Source organism: Coccinella septempunctata, chromosome 6, assembly GCF_907165205.1.
Source record: "Coccinella septempunctata chromosome 6, icCocSept1.1, whole genome shotgun sequence".
NCBI classification, from domain to species: Eukaryota; Metazoa; Arthropoda; class Insecta; order Coleoptera; family Coccinellidae; genus Coccinella; species Coccinella septempunctata.
Genome location: NC_058194.1, coordinates 32,377,105 through 32,402,868, shown reverse-complemented (window position 1 = coordinate 32,402,868; position 25,764 = coordinate 32,377,105). Strand labels below are relative to the sequence as shown.

Below are 25,764 nucleotides of genomic sequence, written 5' to 3'. Positions count from 1 at the left end.
ATCGATCAATGATCAAACCATTTCAACATTATTTTTTACTTACTTACAATTATTATTAATTATTCGATAATTATTGAAGAATTCAAACTGAAAATGGGGAAATGATTGCCAACCCCGGTGACAACTTCATATACCGGCGAACTTGGCATAGCGGAAAGGAATGTGGATCCTATTTCGGATAAAAATTGTTTAATAAATATTGTGCTCACTCCCGAATATCCATATCACGTGACCAACAAATGCCTGTTGGAGTTGGAGATGTGTGTATCTAATTTTGGCGCATCCCAGAGTTCCAGCCGGACCGAAGCGCTACTGTTTTTATCTTTAAATCAAGTAAGCTGTGTTGGTGTTTTCGATATTGGTGAATCGGGAAGCAATTGGTTGGAGTAATGTATTGTGGGTTCATCGCATTATTAATTGCCTGAAGCTATTTCGAAAGGTAAGAAGGCTTACAAAACTGAACATGACATCCCTCCAGTTGGAAAGTTTTCCAGTTGGTAATCAACAGAGAAAACATCATCACGTAATAGTTTCCTTACAGTCATTTAAATTCAGAAAGAACTAACGTCTTGTAAAATAAAAAATGAGTGCACGTATAGGCAATATAATAGAAGAAACGAGCTATTGGATGTTTTCAAATTATAGAATTATAGATTTATGTTTCATTGATCACTCTGTATAGTGTTCGAATTTTTTTCATTGTTTATATTCACTTCATTGACATACTCATTGAAAATATAAGGAAATTTTGCTGTTTCCATTCTATTTTGAGCCTAATCAGCATAAGTTAGGAGTTGTTCTTGATTTTATATACTTTTCAGGGAGAAATAAGATGATACGTGTCGATGAAAGTGAACCTGTCGGAGGTGAGTGTTATTCCTTCATCCACCATCATAACAAAATCACATAAAAGAACAGCATATTTTGTGCAGAGTTGTTACTCTTTGATTTGTGTGTATCTGGTCTTTTATCATCTAGTGTTTAATCGAAGAGTTGTTACTCTTTGGTTCAATCAAAGAGTATCAATTTGGTACATTCATAGTCTATGGTATACAATGATCAGACAACAACAAATTATCTATGAATGTAGCTAAAATCTATATCTATGACCGATTATTTTTCGATGATTCTTCTGCATTCTATGAAATACTACGTCTGTTCTGTGACCCATTTCGAAAATCACGAAAATTCCTGGGATAATAATTAGAAAGACTCCACAATATACAAGGTCGGCATTATTGGAAGCTTTCCAACACAACTGAAAAAACATTTCATTGACAATATAATCGCGCAGTTGAGTATAAATTATGCACTTTCAGTTTCTTGATTATACGCAGATTTATCGCGTCCAGGTTTCTTCCATCGGATAAACTACGAGGAGGTTCAGATTACAGCTTTTCCAATCACATTCGTGATAAAATGATTGAGTTACATTCATCGTCGAACAGAATTTGATTATATTTGGATACTAGGCATGAAATTTGTGGATTTTATTAGGTTGTGCTGGATGATTTTGATCAACTCTCTGGTTCACCTGTTTAAAATTCTGTAGAACATAGAATATAAGTCTTGATAAATAAAACTACATATTTAGTGATATGGATGAGTTTTATTCTTGTAAGTTACATGGTTTTTTGTTTCGTCTTCAGAGTTCATCATCATATTTTTTCACCCCTGCGCTCTTTTTGGGCTGACAGGCACATCCTCCTGCTGCTCCCTCCTTGGCAGTACTGTCACTGCTGCATTTGCATTTCAAACACTGGTCGCATCCTATTCAATTTGAATCAAATAATTAAGATTTATAACTTGAATGATGTGAACGAATGAAACTTAAATGTTCTGGTTCATTCAAAGAATAAGAAAGTCTTACCACCGGCGGTTTTCTTCACGTTCTTCTCCTGGGATTTCTCAGCTTTTGAAGAATGCATGATGAGGGACTTTGAAGGTATTTTATAGTTTTTTTTTGAGTTACGAAAGCGAATTGATGATATGAAGGTGCACCGGAAATTTTGTGAATGTTTTGTTTGTGATTTGTTTGATGTTACTACGGTTACATTTTCGACCATCTAAGATAACGTGATCCTGAGAGTAATTTCTTCAAAAACCATAGAAATATTCTCTTTATTTCCTATAGGTATTTCTTTTCAGAAAGGATCATCGAATTTTCTCATCAGTTATTCTCAAGGTCAAAATTATTAGTGTTCTGTGGCTAGAACTTTTCTGTGGTCCAAATATACGAAGGTTGTCCTATAATTATTATCCCTCCAAATATGTACCATGGAAAATCAAATTGTGTCTCATATTTCCCTTCGTCGTGGGAATATGAAAGAATTTGTAATGTAAAAAGACGAATTTGAGTTTAAACTCCTTCGAATCCGAATGAAAGCCGTCTTGGCTCGGTCTTGTAGAAAATATGTCGTTTTCAGGAATGCTCTCTGAAGTTAATGAATTTCAATTGGCAAGACTCACCCTGTTGATATCTTATTTAATGCTAGCGCTTCTCAGGCATCCTCTCATTGTTTCTGAAGTGCTGTGCTTGTGTTGTCGCCAAAAAATAATATCAATTCAGTTCAGAGAACTCTAACTGTGCATTAATTTTTTGTGCTTGGATATTTTATTACATCATGAGAGATTCCAGTAAGTTTGAATAGATTCAGTAAAGAATACACATAACAATTTTCGAATCTTTTATCAACCTGGAAAAAATATTTACTTACGTGTGAATCAGAAATAAAAAATGCATCGATATGACTTTATATATACTAGTAGCTGTCTGGATTGGAGGAAACTTGACCCAGTTCCATCAGATGAATATTCAGAAACGTACATCCATACAGACTCATGTGTTTTTACAGCCGCAATCCATAAAATGTATTATTAGGAACGCTTTTAAATAAATCCCTGGAATTCTATTCACTCTCAAGTCCATCGCTGTTCGTAATTAATCGAATCATTTAATTGAGGAACAGCTTGCACTTGACTTCTATTTTGTTGTTTACAAATAACAATCGATTACATGGCTCACTTCGATGCCAAATTAGATAATTATTTCCCTGCTTGAACTGGGCATCACTGGTTACGTCCTTCTCAGTGAATTCAGCATGAAATGTTTGTTATGGTATGAAACTTATATGAATTCGATCGAAGAATTCAATTCAAACTGGAAGAAATCATTTTTTACCATTTAAACATTCTAAATAAGGTGGGACATAGTACGTAGGTCATGATTTGTTGGATTGCCAAATTTTTCTGGTTGAAACGTACAGTTTTGAAGAAGGATATGTGTCCAATTAACTGAATGATTTTATTCAACCGGTTATTAGTTGGATCCAAATGGCAACCTTCCAAACGTACAGTCGCGAGCAAATAATGTGGTAATAAAGCATTTTCTGCACTTCCCACGTGATGTCTCAACGTGTTTTTCGACATTTTCAAAAACATAAAAGGCTGATATCAGATTTCGCATGCTTGCCAAAATCTAGAGCCCCACAGGATTGTTTGATAAAAATTCCAACGAATTATAAGGCGTCCCTCTAAATAAATTCACCGTCAAGCAGGCTAAGCTTGTACCACCCCTATTTCCATGGAAAATATTATGTTAACTAGTCCTAAGACAATTTTCTGTGAAATAAAATATTGAAATTTCTTGCATCAAATCCTGTATCAAACGTGACAGAAATTGATTTTTGTCTTTCTCTTATTTTCGCAGAGATCGAATTGAGTTTTCCTTATAGAGATGTTCAAATCAAGAGAGGAGTAGATCCAAAAGAAGAATACAACCTACAGGAAGAATTAGGAAGGTAAATCGTCATTTCATACATTAATTCAGAAACACGATATGTGGAAGAGGCGATACATTTCTTTCCATGTCCATATTTTCAAAACATCACTAACACCAAGCGACCAGGGAAAAAAACTCCTTGAATCGACGAAAAACATTTTCATGCGGGTGTTGCTCAGTTCACTCTCTATGTCTATGGCAAAGAGTAACTCTTACTCTTTGTCTATGGGTTGGGCACAGAAAATTAATATAACCTCATCAGTTCACAGAATTTCCGGGCCATAGATATGTCTCTATGTCTATGGTTCTGGCAAAGAGTAACATGTTGTTACTCTTTGCTTCTGGTATCATGGTCTGTGACACATGACCACAGAACTGAAGCATTTTATTGTCTGTGAGATCCATAAAATACTCGAAGGTGAGATCTGATTTTTCTATGGAGGGTTTCCTCCATAGATTTTTTATGAAATAAGCAGTATTTTATTAACACGTACTTTCTTTTCATGATCTAGTTTTGAAAATGATTAGGTCTATCGCCCTTCCGTTTTGATTTTCATCTAGGAAAGTTGAAAAATTGCTGGGTTTTTAGGATAAAATGTACATTATTGCAGAGGTAAATTTGGTATTGTTTACCGTTGCACAGAGAAAAAGTCCGGCCTTACCTTGGCTGCCAAGTTCATAAACTGCCCGAAAAAGGAAGACAGGAGAAATGTGGAAAGAGAAGTGGACATAATGAAAACCCTACAGCACCCCAGACTGATCCAGATGTATGACGCTTATGAAAACGGGAAGATTATGTGTGTTATTTTAGAACTGTGAGTAGTTTCCATATTTTTTGTATGGTATTTCACAGTTTTTTTCAGGATTGAAGGCGGAGAATTGTTCGAGAGAGTCATAGATGACGATTTTGTCCTCACAGAAAAAAGTTGTACGATTTTCATGCGACAAATATGCGAGGGCGTGGATTTTATGCACAAACAAAGAATTCTACATTTAGATATGAAGGTAAAAGCTCGTCGAAACTTCCTTAATATTTTAAGAACCTCCAATTTTTTTTTTGTAGCCGGAAAATATTCTCTGCCTAACCAAAACAGGAAACAGGGTGAAAATTATTGACTTCGGACTTGCTCGGAGGTTCGATCCGGAAAAAAAACTTCAAGTATTATTTGGCACCCCTGAATTTGTTGCCCCGGAAGTGGTTAACTATGATTCGATTGGATATGGTACAGACATGTGGTCTGTAGGTGTTATATGTTACGTATTGTAAGTTTTCTTATATTTTTCCCTGAATTTTTTCAGTTTATGTTCAATTCTTTCCAGATTATCTGGTTTATCTCCATTTATGGGCGCAAATGATCCTCAAACGATGGCGAATGTGACCATAGCAAAATACGACTTTGATGATGAAGCCTTCAATGAAATATCCGAAACCGCCAAAGATTTCATCAGGAAACTGTTGGTCAAAGATATGACGTAAGTGACATTCATATTCTATGAACTTAAAAAGGTTACAAGCATAGAATTATAAAACAGAGGTATTTTAATTCTCTTGGGATTTCTTTCTGGTCAATTTTTATACTGAATAGTGGGAAAAACGAGTCAGGAAAGTTTGATAGCGCATTTTGCCATTATACATTTCATCTTATTCACCATATCGACTTGTATATATTACATTTTCAGCTAGAGCTCATTCACAGCTTTTATTGTTGAAAGTGATTTGATGCGTAAGCCCCTGGAGATGCATGACGAAGACCCAGATTAGTTAAGTTTGTGTTCTTAACTAACGCTCAGTCCAAGAGTTATAATTTGCGTCTCGTTCGGTTACTTTGACCAATTGGGGTCATCGAAAATGGATTCGTGATATATTCTGTGCTTTAACCAGGTACATAGATTGGTACAAGACATAGTGTCTGTCACAGAACACCAATATAAGTGTCTGTGGTTTGCATCCTCTATGATTTGCATTCTCTATGGTTATATATTTTTGTGGTTTCCTCGTCTATGGTTTGGTCATAGAAACGGAATATCATGCGTTAATTCTTGGACTATGTGTATACTAATTTGGGATTTGAGCATGCTTCATTTTGTCATTAATTCACTAACAGGGTCTTTGTCTCCGTTTGCAGCGCTCGCATGTCGGCCGAAGAATGCCTAAATCACGACTGGCTGAAGAGAAAGAAAAGGCCAGTGACACGTACGCCCTCCATGGAAGTGACGAAAGATAACCTCAAACTGTTCGTGGAACGATGGAACGAACACCCTAACTCGCCGTATATTTTCGACAAACAGTCGCAGTTCATTTCACCGGTATGTTCTGGCGGACACAAACTAACAGATTCACTTCATTCGCTGGTAGGTCTGTCGCCGTCTCCCTGTGGTTCGCTAGCGTCATCCACGGGACTGGACGATTACGCGTTTAGCGACGTCCAACCGATCGATTTCGACAGGCGGAGGGCTTCAGATAGCCACGGGGTGGTGACCCCGAGGGACATAACCGAAAGGATAAATTTGGCAGAAGAAATCAGGAAGCTGTCGGATAAGTTGTACCAACTGTCGAAGATACCTACGACGCTGAACAACGATAAATGTTCTCTGGGGGAACCCCCCATTTCGCCCACTTCAAACGGGGATCACCAACAAACGAATGGAGTGCTCAAAAGTGTTCCAATACAGATTTTACACACGAAATACGAGGATATCCCCAAGGGACCAGTGAACTGCGATGTACCATGGAGAAAGACTAAGTTTAAACTGAACCAATTCAGTCGAGATGTCCCTTTGGCAGTTAAGCACTTGAACGGTACCAAAACATACAGCGCAACCGTTAAATATAACTCAGTTCAAAGAGCACAGACCGATTCCACTCCGAATACCACCAAAGACCTGCTGTTGACACTTCTGGAGCACTGGGATGGACCTCATGGGACCAAGAGGCAAAATACAAGGCACAGTTCGATATCATCAGAATGGTCAGAGAGCGAGCAGAGTTTAGGTCAAAAGACTATTAGTTCTCTAAATAATTTTTTCCAGTCCAGAGCGGCGTCTAAGAAAATAACTCCCTTCCATCAGTTCGAAAATTGAATCAAAGACAAACATAGAGTTGTTTTAGTTTGTCTATGATTGATTGACGGTTCGTGCTGGAAATTGATACTGTGGCATATTGAAAAGAGTCTTACATTTCTGAAGGAGATGATTTCCATGACAAAAACTATAGGGAATAAACAAGTGCATTTTTTAATCAAATTCTAAACCAAAATAAAGAAAAAATACCGTTTTTAAAAAGATCCGCACACAGATTTAATACAGAAATCCATCTATCTATGTTTTATCGATGGCACTTGGTCATAGAATTAGATTGTCATGAAATTTTCCCATCTTTTTCCCCAAATTTTATAATGTTTCATTTTTATTTTGTATATACTACATTAAACAATAAAAAACTTCAAAAGATTTAAATTTTTGTTAAATCTGAAAATTTTCGACAAGAAAAAGAAAGAAACTACAATAACCATAGACATAACTATTATATCTATGATTGGAACGTAACCCGCTGCAATTTGAATTCAAAATCTAATGAAAACAATGCAGATTATCGTCATACCTCTATAAGTTTCCTATTGTTTCTTGTAGTAGTAGGAGAGGGTACCAAATATGGAAAAAACTGACAAGATATTTCACCAGTAAGGCAACGAAACCAATATTTTCGTAATGTAGGACTACATCTGCTTGAAATGAGAATTTACAGGCTTGTGATAAAAATGGTGTTGTCTGTCAGTTTCATTTTCACATTACAGTTTTCAGCCACTCATTTTCCTTCATGAATATCGACTTTTCATAATACATGCACATTCAAAATCGAATTGCATAAAAAAAATTAAATTTGAACAACTCTTGTTTCTCTATTTATTTTACCGTATGCGAAACCTGTTCTTTTTAAAGAAAAAAACTATTGCCTAATAAACTATTTATCGTTAGAACGACTTTATTTAAATCCTAAATTTTTTAACGTAACCTATCGGGAATTTTGAGTATCCTTCGCATTCATCGAAGAACATCATCCAACCATCACACAAGTTAGGTAAGTCATCAAAAATTTAATTTTCGCTTCCAGCTATTGCTTCGCTAAGGATTTATGTTTCGCTGATATCATCATTTCAAAGTTCTCATCTTCATCCTTTTTCAATGTGAAACTTCATCAATGCATTCAAACGACGATTTGAACGAATTCATGAATTCTTGCACCTTCTGTTTCCGAAAAAAACCAGTGTTTGTAAATGATTTCAGTTTGTAAGGAATAGTCCTCTAGAGACGATTAACTTTTTCCAAGTATTTCGGATGAATGAGGTGTTTTTATATATAAAAAACTCACAGCCAACCTCGACCCATAGCACTTAAGTTATGCATCTCTAATAATCTAAAATTTATGAAGAATGGAACTAACAGTTTTGCTGTGAATTTCAGGGAAAGGATGACAGCCCAACAAGCTCTGAATCATCCTTGGTTGAGCAATGTAACAGTCCCAGAAATGGAAATCGACAGAACGAAATTAAAGAGATATGTTATACGACGAAGATGGAGAAAAGCAATCAACACAATCATTGCCCTGCAAAGAATGGGTGCAGAGCTGCATCTTGACTTAATCTAAGCAAATTTTCACTTAATCAATTTTTTTTTCAAACTTCTTTGAAGTTTGCCTTATTTAAAAATTAAACAAACATGTAAATAATGTAAATTATTGAAGGTTTTACCAGAACTTTGAGTTGCTTTTATTGATTCCCTACCAGGAAAAGAAAACAAAGGAGAGATGTTTTAGATGTTTATTTCATAATAATAAAATATGAATGATAATCTTAACGGTAAGATTTTTGGTAGCGGGCACGAGCTCCTGGACCACCAAACTTCTTGGGTTCGCATCTCCTGGGATCAGCAACAAGCAGAGTCCTGTCATATTGGATAAGGATGTCTTTCAATTCCTTCTTGGAGGCTTCGTCAACGTCTGAAACATCCCATGTAGATTAGGCCATGTCTTGTAATATACTAGTTACGATTATCGAAATAAGCCAATACTTACATTTTTGATAATAAGCAACAATAGCCTTTGAGATGGCTTGTCTAATGGCGTAAATTTGAGACACATGACCACCACCATTCACACGAACTCTGATGTCAACAGCTGAGAATTTGTCCTTGAAAAAATGCAACAGATTACAATCTGATATTACACGAGTTGAGTTTGAGTTTTTTTTTGCAAAAAATCAGTTTGACAGATGAATCATCGCAAATTCATATTCGGGATAAAAGCATCATCAAAACGATTTAGAAACATTTCAGTTATTTCATGTCAAATAGAACTCACCTTTCCCAACAGAAGAAGGGGTTCTTGAAGTTTGTCTTGGAGCATTTTTGGCTCCACTTGGCTAAGAGGTCTGCCATTGACGCTGAGATGTCCACGACCTCTTTTGCAATATGCTACAGCTGTGGCGGTTTTCTGAAAGAAAGATGCGCTAATGTGAGGAATGAATCGAGAGCTACACGAAATATTTGCACTGAAACCGAGTCAACACACGTGTTGATAAATATTTGAAGGTTAGAATTACGCTTACCTTTCTTCCGAACACCTGCACTGAGTGGATGGGTTCTTTCTTTTGCTGTAATTCAAGGAAAGTAATTAGTAAACGGAAGAACGATCAAATTATAGAGGGAAACATTGATTTTTACATACCTTTTGCTGCATTTTGGCGTAGTAACTATGATCACTTCGACATAAAACGACGAAAGAAACCACGGAAAGGATTGACAGATAAATGTTCAACCACAGAAGGAAATTTTATTGTCTATGCCTGAGTAGTAACACAGATTTTCTTATTCTTTGGCATAGAAAATTAATCTTTTCTACTTGCAAACTATGACATCAACTTTAGTTTGAATTGCCTCAATATTTATCCATTAAAAGCCCAAAATATATCTATTTAATAATTAAATGTAATGATTCGCATACATTATTATTTAAGTTGTTGTCAAACCTTGGACTATCTCCCACAGATGGCGCCACCAGTTTCAAATTTGAAGTTCAAAACATGTATTGGCTTCGGAAAAAACAAGGTACACATTTCTTCAAAAGGAAATGAAAGAATACTTTTACCGGTATTTTCCAGTTCAGAGAATTATTTCAATCCTTAAAAATTAAGTCTTTGACGAAACTTCTCAATTTTGCATAATTCACCGATGAAATTTTACAAAATATGTTGCGTTTATATGTATAATCAATGGAGTGTGATATTTTAACCCATATTAGATATTTTTATGGGTTCTTATGGTCCATATATTTTCCTAATAATATAAAAGACATTTTCTGGTAATGGAAATGGTAATCATACCTTACCTACCTCATTGTTTTTTTTTCAGATAATGAAGAGTTGGATACAAATTCTAGAAAGAAGAACCGTTTTGAGCTAATCTGGGAAACGTCCCTTCCATTCTATCACGAAAAGGAATAACCCTATGGATTAACCCTTGTTTATTGTTCTGACCCTAACCCTAAATCAATTCACCATTTTCCAGAATGTCCCAGGACCCATGATTTAGCCCCTCCCATCATATTCTAGTGAACCCATCACAATCGTGGGACCTGGGACCCCAATCCCAATCGCGTCGTGGTAATCGTACAAGTAGGATCGTCCGCGTTAAGTGATGTTAAAAAGGCGCGCGCGCAGCAACGCGATATAAATTCGAAAAGTTTGTGTTTGTGTCGGATATAATAACAAAAATTTGAAATATCATAGGTAAGTGTAGGAATTTAAGCCATCTATCACATGAAATTCAAGACGAATTCGCTGTTCCATATCGCGAAATAAGTTAGTGGAAATGAAATTCTTGAAATGCAATATCTTCATTGAAAGTTGAAAATTTTGAATGAAAAACTGTATCCCGAAAATATTTTGAATTAAAATTGTTTTTAGGATGAATTTGGATTTCCACAATTCATCCACAAAATATGGCCAAAAATTTCTCACTTGAGATTGCAAAATTTTGAGCATCCAAAATTGACGATTTTCCTTTTTTTTTCGAGATTGTCATCACTGATTTCGGATATTATCCACAAGATCTCTATTTTAAAAGTGATATTTCAAAGAATATTCATGAAATTCTGGACATTTTCTTGAAATCGTTAACAGATTTATTAAGTATTTGATTTTGTATTGAAATTGCACATATGATTGTGTAATTATCTGAAGATTAAGAATATGACTGGGTGTTTAAAACAAATTGTTATTGTTATGGTAAAACCGCTAAGCTTACGTGATCTTGACCTCTAATAAATAATTGTCTGTGAAAAATAATTATTTGTGATCAATATTCATGAAAAGTTGTCACGAAAAATTACCTGCTGCATCAACCTCGAAAAAACGCTCGTTACTTAAATATTTATATTCTATGTTTCCGATTTCCTGATCTCATCGGTGATTAAATCACAAAATTACATTAATCACAGAGAAAAAATACACAAAATAAGTGCAGAACACAGATTCTTATCGCCAAAATCAAAAATTATGATGCACATGGTAAAAATGACGAATTCTGCTATTTCATACTCCGTTCTTGTTTTCAGTTTCCAAAGATTTATTGTTAGAAATAACAAAACAAAATCTGTAATGAAACGCTGAGTCCTTCGTCCTTCTTAATAAGTTTATACCTCGAATGGACAATTCCTGTGGAATGACTCAATGAATAGCGACAAACAAAAATATATAGACTGTATAGGTCGATATTTGGAAACAAATCAACCTCTAAATCGCAAGTTCCTGAATCACTGCGATTGTTCATTCGATTCCAAGTCGATATAAAGGGATAAACGTGTGCTTTTCCAATGCGTATTATGCACCTGATGTCACTCGTCGAGGCATACAATATGCCTTGCTTATTTTCAGTTGCAGTTATCTTGAATGACTGTACCGTATTTAATGTTTGTTCTATTCCGATGGCATATCAAATAATTGAATCGACAGTTTTGTAATGCACTGTTGAATGGAGTTTGAATGTTTAGATTTTGTGGGATGACTGTATAGTGACTTGGTGTCTCGAAGAATTGAATTGTTTTCTTTTGTTGGATTGTTTCGTTATCAAGATGTTTGAAATAGGTTTTTTCTCGATATGATATTGAACAGTTCTCGACAAGAATGCTACAATATTCTTGATTAGGTACTTTTCCACTTGTTATTACAAAATTACACTGTCAGCTGCCTACAACAAACATTGAAATGGGTACTTTTTATTTTATATACTCTGTGTTTCCATCATAGAACTAATAATTACCATAGACTTACAAATAACATGTGTATTATAAGTCTATGATAATTACATGCATAGGCCTCTACTTCTATGTGCATCCGATAATACATTTTCTATGGTGCTTTTCCATAGAAATTTAAATTAAGATCTATCCATAGACGAATAATGGAATCAATTTTATGGTCTATCAAAAGTTATGGTCAACATATTAATGTAGCTGAAGATTCGAGTGAAATTTCCAACGATCCAGGAAATACCCCGAAATGAGCTTTAACTGGAATCTTTCCCTCTCTCAACCATAAGAACGGTTCCGCAGATGAACAATCACCCCGGCAATTCTTGGCAAAACTACGATGACGATGCCCCGCTGGAAGCTATGATTCATTTATAATGGTCCGGATTCTGCGAACGTGTATTACTCAAGGAGAAATTCTGATTTCATGAATGGATCAAGACAAGACACCTTGCCGCGAGCAGATATTATGCTAATATTGTTTACTTGCGAAAATTTAAGGCGAAGTGTACGATAATTATTTTCTAACCCTTTGACATGCTCATTTTTCTATGATTTCTAGGCGTACCAATAATCGAGAAAGGAAAAATACAATCCATCATAGAAAGTGCATAAATTATCACCCATAGACACATATTATGTCATTATGTTCATCTCTGCATTGCTCCAGTTTGGTCTTTCTAAAGTTGCAATATAGTTACTCCGGTGAAATTCTGTTGAATACTATGTTTTTATGTGACTAAAAGCGAAGCTCTACTTCGCAAAACTTACCATACCTCTATAACTACAGGTCGCAGGCATTCATGGCCTACCCGACAATGCCATTAGTTCAAGTGCAAAAGTTACACAACAACTCAATCATTATTTGCGAATTTAGGTGAATGGTTGAACTTAATTCCACCCAATTAAGCAACAACAGAACGCCTATTACCGTTCTGAAATGAATAATGATTAGACGAATCGATCGAACGGAAACAAGATGTTCATCTGCCAAGCATCGTAAAAAAGATTTAGTATAGAAAATTGTTATAAACTAATTCTCTGTAGCAGTGGGAAAATAATGATTGCCTCAGTTTTTACTCTTTGGGGTGACTTAGAGAGTGTGAATATCTATGGTGGACACAATACGGTACAAGTATCAGCAAAGATTAACCTCTTTGGTGTTACTCTCGAACATAGATCATGATGAACCAAACCTACCAGGCGTTCTTGAATTAATTTCATTCCGATATCGAAAAGACATTATATAATCCGTCGACCAACCATTTCTTGAATATATATATAAGGGATTCCATATAGGGCAAAGGCGTAGTCAAATAGCATGAAGAAGCGGGTACATCCTTCCGGTGTGTCCGAATACCGTGACCTAGTAGCTTATGGGTCGTCTGTATGACACGAGCCAACAGATCTTTACCGTGCCGATCTTTATCGCTGCTGACCAACAATTTTGTGGGTGGCACGTTCAGTAAAGTACGTTACTTTTCCGGCAGTAATTGAGAAATGCGGTGAACGATTTCCGTTTTTCTCATACCAAGGCATTAAAATAATTTTCTGTCAAGAGCATCGAGATGAGGGCCTAATTTGAGCATAGAAATATGACGCGCCTTCTATGAAAAAATCATCCACTGAAAAGAATCGTGTTTTTCTTATGTTATCAGAAAGAAATGAGTAATTTATATGTGGATGTAACGAATTGAATACCTACAAATTCAAGAAACTGTTCCTCTCAACAATTATGTAAAATTTGTTCCTAAACGATCATTCAAAAATACAGCCCCTGATTTCCGCAACACGTAATACATAAAAATCATAGAAAATCGCCATATCCCAACCAGCGACCTCTCCCGTTAACTACAAACAATTTTTGAGTCAGATCCAATTTACTTGGACAAATTGTTCCACAGCACAGGTAAATCTGTTGGATGTGTGGGATTTTTGTTCAAGATATCCCAAAGAATTTACTTTCTAGTATAATCTCTCTGTTGTCTCCCACAAGAAAAAGGGTGGATAAAATTAAGGAATATTTAATTCATGTATACTCTTTACCGATGACTTATTATTGGAAACAATAAAAACGCATTCATTTTATCATAGTGATCAAACTAATTACATATTGGCTTTCATCATGAATTATTCATTCTTGATCTTGATGACAAAGCTGATTCATCATTTGATTATTCATAGCTCCATTCCTTCAGCGTTTCCACGAGGAAAAATCTACGTCGTTTTCTAGATTTTCTATCATCTCCATAGAAATTATCTTGTTTACTTGTGTAATAAACATTGGGGATTATAAATCCTCAGAATATACCCAGAAATAAAGGGTTCTCATCACTCTTGAAAAGGATGTGCCTTCTGAAACACCTTTCATAACTAAAAACACGAAGTTGACGGAATGTGTATACAGTTACCCATCAGTCTTTTCAATCAGAGTTTGGGCGTGAATACATTGAAATGTTGAAAACCTAGGTTTTCAACATTGCCCAAAATATCCCGAAAATTCCAGCATCTGCTCCAGGTGATCTGTGATGGTTGGGACGCCCTGTATTCACCTGGTCCAGAAGCCTTCCTCTTCTCCGTTTCCCCCAAATTGGAAAACTGATCATCCCCGTGGAACGTCAAACGGTCGTCAGATGTTCAAATTCGAATATATATCCGTTACTTTTGGAATCCCTAATTACTTTCACTCATCCACAAGCCCTTGTGAGATATGGGGTGAAGTTAGACTAGCAGCTGCCACTACTGCTCGTCCATATGGGGGAGAAATACGGTCTCGTGGCTCGTGTTTGTATTTGGCACGTGTGCACCTGGCGTTAACACCCTATATATATCGAAGTGGTCTACCAAATCTAGATTTTATGCGAACCAGAAAGACTTCCAGATGTTAATCAAACAAATCGGAAGCTTGGAACTTTATGAATGAGATTTGAATGGAGGATAACAAGGATTTTATGATATTCTGAAGTCACATTTCCAATATGAGATCAATTTCCGCATATTTGAATCAAAAAATTGGCAACGTTATCCTAAATGTACAGATAAGAAGAATAACTGTGTCATTCACATTTTCAACGTGTCCTATAACCGTCAAAATTGATATTTATGAAGGAGTATAGAGCAAGGGCAAAATGTTTATTCAAGTTAAATATTTATAAATGAAGATAGTAACTCAAAATTACAATTCGCTTCACCATCTTCACTTCGATAAGGTTGGCATTCAAGGAGAGCAATTTTCCGATAAAAAACTGTAACAATGTCGTATGTCTAATTATTATCTTCTTCACGAACTTAACAAGGCTAAGGTTTGTGGGTGAAATAATCTAAAATTCGGTGTTTGTTTCGATAATTTGGCTTGTTAACATTATATTTCTATGTATTATCATAAGAAGCACAGAGTTTCTATATTCCTTTTCGTAATACTTCATTTTTTGCATTGTAGCCACAGAAAATAGTTTTTATCGCATCGATCACTGTACGGATTACAACCATGGGACTTTTGCGAAAGATTCTTCTTTTCCGAGTGCACCATAACGAACCAATGTCGATGTTTGCATTGCCTTTTTCCGTTATAACTACGTTATGGAATTATTGCAACGGTTCCACATGTCGTGGTAATATTTTATACCAGACCGATCGTTCTGTGCCCATAGATTATTCCGATAACAAGAGAGATGATGCGATGCATGGCATGTAGCAGAAAAATTCCCTTCCTGAAGACACCTACTGAATAGCTGTAACAACCAGCTTTTATTGGTCGAAGACAGTTTATATGGAGGACAAAAATTTCAGTGTTCGAGTTCTTATCGAGTCGATTGAAGACAACGATCGAATATTACGTTGATTTTTAACGGGGTCGAATATTCATCAGATTACAACAGATGTACAGGGTGTCCACCAGAAAAATAGCCTTCTTTCTTTTCTTCTTAAATAGGATTTAGATTCAGAGGAAACGTGAAGATGTCAAAAACTGGATCACTTGGACTGGTAGGAAATGAACAGAATTGCCCGAAAATTTCTGAATACATTTCCTGTCAATTAAACAGACCATCAATTAGAAGAAATCAATTAATAAAACGAGTTAGTTTGACGCTCTCTGAATTCTGTTTATTTTAATTGCTTGTATAAATAATGTATCACCTATTTTCACTCATTCCCATGCATATTTCTAAATGAATCAAAGTGAAATGAAAAGTTTCTCATATTATTTATCAGAACACTTTTCGAAATGTACTCGATTTTTCTGTTCAATGATTCTCTGGATCAACAAACATCTAAGATGCCCTATTGCTCCAAACATTCACAGAATATTTCCGCAAAATCCCAATGCAAAAGATCGTCTATAATTCCACCAGCAAATACAGAATATTCTCAACAAATAACGGCCTTATCATGGTTAATAACAATATATCAAGTGCGTATCATCACGGTAACCAACAAAGATTATTCCAAACATGAAGAAATATCGTGCCTAAACAGGGAGGCAATGAGAATAAAATAATGTGGATAAATTCAGATGCATACCACCCGACGATATGAATATCGACAAGTGTTACGATCCGAATTGAGCTAGCCAATTTGCCATCGTCAAGGCCCCCAAATGGAGTACGCTCCACCGAAGAAAAGCAGATGCTGACCATGGTTTCGGCCTCATTTGGCCTCATCAGAGCAACATAGCATTTTTCCACGGTGGAGAACGTTTGGAATTGATGGAACTTTATTCAATGTTGTCATGTTCTCGTGGGTATTATTTACCCACAGCGCCATCCAACATGAAACGGTATCCGATTCAATCCCCCCCAGATAGAAACCAAGACGAAGACAATAGCATATGTTCCATATTTTCCCTAATTCAGTACGCCGGTTCGCATTTGCGAACGTCGGACGTATGATGGGAAGTCTGAAACGCGCTCGGTTCACGGCAGAGTACGATACCGGCGATACAATAATGAAGAAATATCGTGCCTAAACAGGGAGGCAATGAGAATAAAATAATGCGGATAAATTCAGATGCATACCACCCGACGATATGAATATCGACAAGTGTTACGATCCGAATTGAGCTAGCCAATTTGCCATCGTCAAGGCCCCCAAATGGAGTACGCTCCACCGAAGAAAAGCAGATGCTGACCATGGTTTCGGCCTCATTTGGCCTCATCAGAGCAACATAGCATTTTTCCACGGTGGAGAACGTTTGGAATTGATGGAACTTTATTCAATGTTGTCATGTTCTCGTGGGTATTATTTACCCACAGCGCCATCCAACATGAAACGGTATCCGATTCAATCCCCCCCAGATAGAATCGGATACCGTTTCATGTTGGATGGCGCTGTGGGTAAATAATACCCACGAGAACATGACAACATTGAATAAAGTTCCATCAATTCCAAACGTTCTCCACCGTGGAAAAATGCTATGTTGCTCTGATGAGGCCAAATGAGGCCGAAACCATGGTCAGCATCTGCTTTTCTTCGGTGGAGCGTACTCCATTTGGGGGCCTTGACGATGGCAAATTGGCTAGCTCAATTCGGATCGTAACACTTGTCGATATTCATATCGTCGGGTGGTATGCATCTGAATTTATCCGCATTATTTTATTCTCATTGCCTCCCTGTTTAGGCACGATATTTCTTCATTATTGTATCGCCGGTATCGTACTCTGCCGTGAACCGAGCGCGTTTCAGACTTCCCATCATACGTCCGACGTTCGCAAATGCGAACCGGCGTACTGAATTAGGGAAAATATGGAACATATGCTATTGTCTTCGTCTTGGTTTCTATCTGGGGGGGATTGAATCGGATACCGTTTCATGTTGGATGGCGCTGTGGGTAAATAATACCCACGAGAACATGACAACATTGAATAAAGTTCCATCAATTCCAAACGTTCTCCACCGTGGAAAAATGCTATGTTGCTCTGATGAGGCCAAATGAGGCCGAAACCATGGTCAGCATCTGCTTTTCTTCGGTGGAGCGTACTCCATTTGGGGGCCTTGACGATGGCAAATTGGCTAGCTCAATTCGGATCGTAACACTTGTCGATATTCATATCGTCGGGTGGTATGCATCTGAATTTATCCGCATTATTTTATTCTCATTGCCTCCCTGTTTAGGCACGATATTTCTTCATTATTGTATCGCCGGTATCGTACTCTGCCGTGAACCGAGCGCGTTTCAGACTTCCCATCATACGTCCGACGTTCGCAAATGCGAACCGGCGTACTGAATTAGGGAAAATATGGAACATATGCTATTGTCTTCGTCTTGGTTTCTATCTGGGGGGGATTGAATCGGATACCGTTTCATGTTGGATGGCGCTGTGGGTAAATAATACCCACGAGAACATGACAACATTGAATAAAGTTCCATCAATTCCAAACGTTCTCCACCGTGGAAAAATGCTATGTTGCTCTGATGAGGCCAAATGAGGCCGAAACCATGGTCAGCATCTGCTTTTCTTCGGTGGAGCGTACTCCATTTGGGGGCCTTGACGATGGCAAATTGGCTAGCTCAATTCGGATCGTAACACTTGTCGATATTCATATCGTCGGGTGGTATGCATCTGAATTTATCCGCATTATTTTATTCTCATTGCCTCCCTGTTTAGGCACGATATTTCTTCATTATTGTATCGCCGGTATCGTACTCTGCCGTGAACCGAGCGCGTTTCAGACTTCCCATCATACGTCCGACGTTCGCAAATGCGAACCGGCGTACTGAATTAGGGAAAATATGGAACATATGCTATTGTCTTCGTCTTGGTTTCTATCTGGGGGGGATTGAATCGGATACCGTTTCATGTTGGATGGCGCTGTGGGTAAATAATACCCACGAGAACATGACAACATTGAATAAAGTTCCATCAATTCCAAACGTTCTCCACCGTGGAAAAATGCTATGTTGCTCTGATGAGGCCAAATGAGGCCGAAACCATGGTCAGCATCTGCTTTTCTTCGGTGGAGCGTACTCCATTTGGGGGCCTTGACGATGACAAATTGGCTAGCTCAATTCGGATCGTAACACTTGTCGATATTCATATCGTCGGGTGGTATGCATCTGAATTTATCCGCATTATTATTCCAAACGTTCACAACGGTATTATAATGATTGAACGGATTTAAAGGATTAAGCTGTTGCTCCAAGAATGTCATTAAGAGGATTTTATTGGTACTGAAAAAAATCCGAACATCTCTAGAGGATACAACAAATTGGAACACTTTCACGATCTTTTATCTTGTATTCTTTCAGTGTTCAATTCATTCCATATGTGCCAGTATTATCTTTCTAAACCAATTCATTGTTACCACCACAGAACACTAATATACACCACAAAATATAGAATAGACAGGATGTCAATGAAGAAAGTTTAGGGGCTGATTCTTATAGTCGAAAAACAGTGTCGGTTTTTTTTCTGTGAGCTCCAGTTATACCTTTGAAACATTTATATTTGATAGCTTGATTAATTTTGAACAGATAAGGTCTCTTGTAATTTCTTGCTCTCAAGTTTTTTCACAACAATTCATTCACACCCTATATAAAACTCCTCGCTTTAATTTTGGTAAAACGTCGATTTTATAAGCCAGATGTCGACAAGAAAAACCTCCAAACTTAACACAAAATAAATCTCGCAAACTTTCACATTTCAAACCTCGAATAAATGTTCCCTTGCTGAAACATCGAAAAATCTTACATCTTCACGTTCAGATCGCTGATAAGCGGTATAACTGGTATATACCGAGTGATTCCGCCAAGATTGGTCCCCCAGATTACACCCATACGAGTTTTCCGCACAAGATTCAAGTCCATAAAGATTGCATCGAGAATATTCGAAGGTATAAAGGCTGTAGTATTACAGAATACTTCAGTTATAAATCGCCTTCCTTAATAGATACTCTCACAGGCCTTGCATGGTGAATTTTGTATGTAATGTATGTTCAATGCGTTCAATTCAAATATGTAATAAGACGATCCATTGTCCACAGGAGATTAACTAGCTATCTAATCATTTTACTTATAGGGAAGGTGGACTGGATAATTCGAGTATCTTCGTTGCGGAGTAATAACATAAAGCAATTATCCTTTTAGTTCCACGTCCAAGGATGTAATCAACTTACGTTTTGTGGCATATGGACCACCTGATATTCGTTTATGTTCGTTAATTCGTTATGAAAGCTTTCAAAATTGAATTATAGATTTTTTCACGGTTTATCTACGCAGCTTTCAATCACAGCATATTGCTACTATTATTGCTTTGTATATAGGAGATTCGATTTAGATTTGTGGGGGTTTATTGATTGTTTGAATTGTTTTATGTGAGGGATGTAAGAAAACAGATTACTTTCTCGTAATCAATCTAAACGACCCTGTATATTTTCTCGCAATTTATGCGATGAAATAATTGGTAGTGATTACCTTAAACGGTTCACTTCCCTGTTTGAAAATTGTTGGATATCTACGTTATTCTAATTGCGCATTTACCATGTACGTAAATCCAGTAGCTTGATTTGCAGAATTAAGAAAAATAGCGGAAGTGCTCTGCTGTCCATAAGTCTTGGGTATATTTCCTGTTGAGAAAACATTAGTGTTACATAATATAAACGAAGTTGGAGATTCCTGAAAGAAATATAGATCCTTCAATGGCAGGAAAAAATTCTACTGATTTTTCTCTCAGGGCAATCATGCTCTGCTTTCCATCCCAATGAATCTTTCAATCGTGATTCTCAATCAGAATACAAGGGATAACATGTTTGAATATATGAGAATTTCCGTTAGGACCTTTTTGTCCTGGTGAGAAAGTAAATCCAGGTGCTTATACTAACAATAACCTGCATACAGCAACTCTAAGGGCACCCTTGTGAAATTACCAACCCTCATCTTTATACATTATTATTCTTCGTAAATTTCAAGGTGAGGGTCAGTACAGGGTACAAATTTTACCGTTGATTTGTTTGAACGACGATGTGAATTTTATCAAGATTCAACTAAAAAATAACCAATTTCAATTTTAGACGTTCCACAGATAGTTTGAAACAATTTACGTTTGTTTCTCATTTCAGTACTGTCTGAGCATATCTTGGGATTATTGCCATCATTGAATAAAATATATTTCATTGATGGAATTTCATGGTTGATCACAGTTACGAAAGCAGTGATAATCAATGTTTATATTCGATATCTTAAACACACAGACAAACAGGTGTTAATTGTTTTATATTTCAAGATTGTGAAAGAATGTGATGAGGTGTCATTAAGCTTCATCGGAATGCAAATAGATAAAGGCTTGACTTTGATGCAGGCTCAATATCATAAAATTGTATAGATATCCAAATATAGAATAGTATAGAATTCTGAATCAACAAATTAATGCAGAAACTGACATGTTTGATCATTATTGGCAATATTTGAATATCTATTTTTTATTGTTAATCTTAATTTAGCTCTTGCGATCAAATGTAGTACCATATAGGATTCAAAACAAGGATAGCAAATAAAAAAATTTAAGAAAATGTCATATTTGATTATTGTTTTTGTGAGGTTTATTTGAGACCCCTGTATACATAAGATGACTTTAAATTTCTCCTCAAAAATCAGGCCTTGTTCGAAAATTGAATGAGTTCACCCTAGCTTCATCCATTCTGATGGGGAGAAAATTGAAGGGGAAGTACTTCCTATTATATAACATGGCCAATTTCAAATAGAAATCGATATATTTGAGCATTCTTCTCTTCCTAGGCATCATAGAAAATAGTTTTTTCGTACATATACCATTAAATGGTTCTGTACAAGTCATATATAATTGGAAATCATATTTGAGGTAACCGGATTGAGCGCATCCAGCAAAATCATTCACAACGATCATAACCATGAATTTCTATGATATTTCGGAATCGATATTCGAATCAATCGATTCAGCTTATTCAAAGACTTCTATCTATCCATATCTTGTAAGATATATAGGCAGAACCTCATTCTAATGGAGAATACGCGTTCTAGTGGTTTATAGCGCATCCACCATTCGAGAGTAATAAAGAAATAACTGATATCAATTAAAGTTATCCCAGTCTTTTAGGAAGTATTGCTTCAGCTATAGTAATCTCATGATTATCCAATCTCATTCATGTTGTTTTGACCAAAACAGATGTCTAGATTCACAATAAGGGTTTTTTTTTCGTTACAGATTGTCGAAATGAGCGAGTTCAAAAGGAGCCCTAGCAAAGTATGGTGGGGCAACGACACCGATCTTGATCGCATAAACGCGTCTTCCAGTCCAGGCAGCCAGGATTCTGGCTTCTCCGACAGCGAGATACACAACCAGAGCAACCGTAAAAGCACACCTAAAGGCACCCTAGCCCAAAGGATACCGAAGGAAATATTCAAAGAGTTATCCAGCGCCAAAAACGGCCTCAACCTATCGAGCAACTACAAGGAAAAAACCACCCCAACCAAATCCTCCCCAATATTATCCAAACCCAAACAGAAAGAACCCAGCCATTCCGACCCCATCAGAAAAAACCGCTTCGTCAAACATTCTCCCAAAGTGAGCAGAAGCCTTTTCACACGTAAGACTTATTCAAACGAACTGGTGACTAATCAGTATTCAGACAGCGACACCGACTACACAAAACATTCTTTAACCACCGATTCCAGCAATGACGATAGTAATTGTTCGTCATTGTGCGATACTTCTCTATCGGAGGAGTGCGAGGTTCTCGAAGTCAAATCCTTGCAGGAAGCTGCTTCGGAGAGGGAGTTCTGCCTCGAGGGTTTCCTGAACAAGAGCGCTCCTCCCTTGCTGGGGGGTTACAGTGACGATGAGGGGGTGACAGCATTCAACGAGAGTTACAGTGACAGCGAGTGCGAGAAGGAACTGGAGGATTTGTTCGATGATTTGGATTCCCCAAAGCACACCTCAACTCCAAAGGCCTGCGCTGGAATGGAGAGGGTGAAGAGGGGTGGTCTGCACATGAACCTGCTGCTGAAGTTCCAAAGGGAAAGGTAAGGAAGAACCCCTAACAATAACTCTTCAATTATCCATATAAGTATATTGATAGTTAACGAAATTAGAAAGTCCAGAATATGTTAATCATTTTCGTTGAACAAATTCATGTCGTAAAATAGGAAATCTATATCAATTTACGTGCCATGTGTGCTTTGTTATCGCTCTGTTCGACTCTATGCGAATTTTTTCGCTCTTTAAGATAAAAGTCAAGGTTTCAATTTTTTTTTTCAGAGTGCCTCCAACTCATATCGAAGATTCAACAGACGACAAAGCCGTTAAATTATGGTTACAGGAGAACAAGTCTAAATACGACACAGAATGTATGATAAGTCTTCAGAGCAAGTCCATAGCAGCAGAACTCAACGAAAAAGTAGCCTACATGGCTAATTCCCTAACCGCCAAGTTCAGGGAGATGCTGAGGCTATCCAACCATATTGAATCAGAATGGAGGACACTGAACAGGTAAAATAACCCATTTGAAGATTATATAACGTTTGGGTACTCATCTTTCACTTTTTTGTCTCCAGTGGTGAAGATCTGACGAGTTGCGAAACAGAAGGCCTGGTCAACAGCATCATGTACTTCCTGAAGACCTACAACAGAGACCTCTACGAGGGTGTCTCAAGGAAAAGGGAAGATTTCAAAGTTACGGACCAGTCGATACTCGTGAAAAACCTCAACCAATTGTACAACGTTTGGAATTCTCTACACCAAGACTTATGCACCGAATCAGTGAAGCAATTGCTGACGAAACTGGAGTACCCGGTGTCTGAGATGGATTTAAAAGCGACCGTCAGCGCAATAACGATGGTAGCATTGAGCGAAGAACGATTGATGGAAGAATTCATCAAGTACGACGCTGTACCAATGCTGCTGATCCACTGCGAGAAATGTGAGGGATCTTCCACCAGATGTCTGATTTTACGCGCCCTATCTACCATGTGCTGCATAGCCCCTGCTGTGAGACAGTTCGAGAAATTCTCCGGGATACAGCTGATAACAGATATCTTAGAAGAAGATTCCAGACCAGAGCCAGAACATTCAGAAGCTGTGACTCTCTTAGCGCAAATAACAGCGCCTTGGGTAGAAGACAATTACAGTATCAGAGGCCTGCCTGAATACACCAGAAGATTGGTCAAATCCTTAACCAAATTCTTAAAGACCACCAAATGCTGCCAAAACCTTCTTCTGTGCATAGCTGCCTTGGCCAATGTCAGCGCCATGGACGCTGCAACCACCATCAAGTACATAATGAACGAAAACTGTGTCAGTGAGATTCTGAAGACAATACAAAGACGCAACGACATATCCGTGTATGTCTTGGAACAAGTGGCTTCTTTGATAGCCAACGTTTCAGCCATTGAAGCGACAAGAAGCGCTCTTATCGATATAAGGGCTCCGGTGGCTCTCGTGTGTTTTTTACAAGTGAAAAACGTGGATGAGACAATCGAGAAAAGACTGCAGCAGAAGGTGATGATCGCTTTGTCTAGACTGTGCGGGGATCAAAGGGCAGCAGAACAAATCGTTGAGGTGGGTGGCGTGAACAGATTGGTGAAATTGTGTAGGGAGAAAGATGATAGGTTCAACAGTGACGCAGTTTTGGTTGCAGCCTTGGTGAGTGCACAAACAGAGAAGTTTCTTAAATTCACTTCTTTTTTTCATATTTTTATGGGTTCTTTTAGTTCATTTTTTTAAAGCTAAAAGTACTTCTCAAAAAAGAGAAGAACATTGTCACAATTGAATCACCTCCAATAGTTTTTTCCAGGAAAATACTTGCTTGTCAAACATTCTAATATCAAACGCCACTTTTTCATATTAGAAATTATGAATTGCGCAACTTGAAGCAATCAACCACTTCACAGATTAATTACTATCGTTTTCAAGCACCACATCAGCTACCAAATAATCCTTATAACTTCATTTCGATCTATTTCAGGCCTCACTTCGAAAGATAGTGGAAACATGCGGCAAAGAAGTCATAAGCAGCCAAGATTCTCAAGAACTAGTCGAACCCAAGTTGCTGGACTCCTTCCTGGCCTATTCCAATCAGAATGAAAGCTATGTCTGATATCAAACTAATCTCAAGCAGCTCAAGTACAGCAGACTGATCCATTACAGATTCTTGTTGAAGTGGATGGCTTTAACATGCGAATGAACGCTGGTACTTGAGAATAATCATCAATTGAAGTACTAACTATATATTTTCGGACTGTTTAGCACATAAGCCATGTACTTTTTGTGATCCAAATAATTTGATGTATTCTTGCGTAACCACGTGGGAATTTAGACGATATATTGAATTTACAATTGCCATTTACATTTTTCCATCATAAAATGGTGCCTACTTATAGTAATTACGAAAATAATGAATGAATTGACTTCTTCGAATTGTTTGAACTTATACGTATATATCGCGAGAAATGAGCATGAGTGTTTTTGTTTAAGTATTTTATTTTTGTTATGTATATTTATATTTTATTTATTTTGTAGTTATGTTTTAATAACTCAATAAAAAATTTATTTGATACGTGTCCTTTATTCCATGTACACAATGGAAAGAAATATTTTCATCAATAAAATAAAGTTCTCAAATTTCAGTATTTGAAATGCTTGTTAGTTCTATGACCAAAGATTTTTCGTGAGTAACATAGAGCCTCTTATTTATTAGCTTGTAACTAAAGATT

At 37.1% G+C, this 25,764-nt stretch overlaps 3 protein-coding genes and 1 long non-coding RNA gene across 7 annotated transcripts; 2 read left to right on the top strand and 2 right to left on the bottom strand.

Moving 5' to 3' along the window:
* The first annotated feature begins 263 nt into the window (after positions 1-263).
* Positions 264-8,534, top strand: LOC123314824 (myosin light chain kinase, smooth muscle). 4 transcript variants are annotated; one of them, XM_044900200.1, is made up of 9 exons: positions 269-439; positions 822-866; positions 3,710-3,800; positions 4,393-4,596; positions 4,645-4,786; positions 4,845-5,044; positions 5,102-5,254; positions 5,908-6,088; positions 8,243-8,534. In XM_044900200.1, the coding sequence occupies exons 2-9, from the start codon at positions 833-835 to the stop codon at positions 8,414-8,416; spliced, it is 1,179 nt and encodes a 392-aa protein (XP_044756135.1). In that variant the 5' UTR covers positions 269-439; positions 822-832; the 3' UTR covers positions 8,417-8,534. The 4 variants fall into 4 exon arrangements, with proteins under 4 accessions (XP_044756132.1, XP_044756135.1, XP_044756134.1 ...); XM_044900197.1 differs by lacking the exon at positions 8,243-8,534 and having other exon boundaries at positions 264-439; positions 5,908-6,872; XM_044900199.1 differs by lacking the exons at positions 269-439; positions 8,243-8,534 and having other exon boundaries at positions 818-866; positions 4,371-4,596; positions 5,908-6,872.
* Positions 6,819-7,479, bottom strand: LOC123314827. Its single transcript, XR_006537873.1, has 2 exons — positions 7,291-7,479; positions 6,819-7,249 (listed from the first exon to the last, which is right to left on the bottom strand). It is a non-coding gene; the product is annotated as an uncharacterized LOC123314827 (long non-coding RNA).
* Positions 8,535-8,584: 50 nt separating the features above from the next.
* On the bottom strand, positions 8,585-9,626 carry LOC123314825 (40S ribosomal protein S16). The gene is made up of 5 exons (XM_044900201.1): positions 9,504-9,626; positions 9,385-9,429; positions 9,138-9,269; positions 8,853-8,967; positions 8,585-8,777 (listed from the first exon to the last, which is right to left on the bottom strand). The coding sequence occupies exons 1-5, from the start codon at positions 9,513-9,515 to the stop codon at positions 8,632-8,634; spliced, it is 450 nt and encodes a 149-aa protein (XP_044756136.1). The 5' UTR covers positions 9,516-9,626; the 3' UTR covers positions 8,585-8,631.
* An 803-nt stretch (positions 9,627-10,429) lies between these two features.
* On the top strand, positions 10,430-25,605 carry LOC123315528 (protein inscuteable homolog). Its single transcript, XM_044901256.1, has 5 exons — positions 10,430-10,563; positions 22,259-23,076; positions 23,312-23,542; positions 23,608-24,694; positions 25,017-25,605. The coding sequence occupies exons 2-5, from the start codon at positions 22,268-22,270 to the stop codon at positions 25,146-25,148; spliced, it is 2,259 nt and encodes a 752-aa protein (XP_044757191.1). The 5' UTR covers positions 10,430-10,563; positions 22,259-22,267; the 3' UTR covers positions 25,149-25,605.
* The last annotated feature ends 159 nt before the right edge of the window (positions 25,606-25,764 follow it).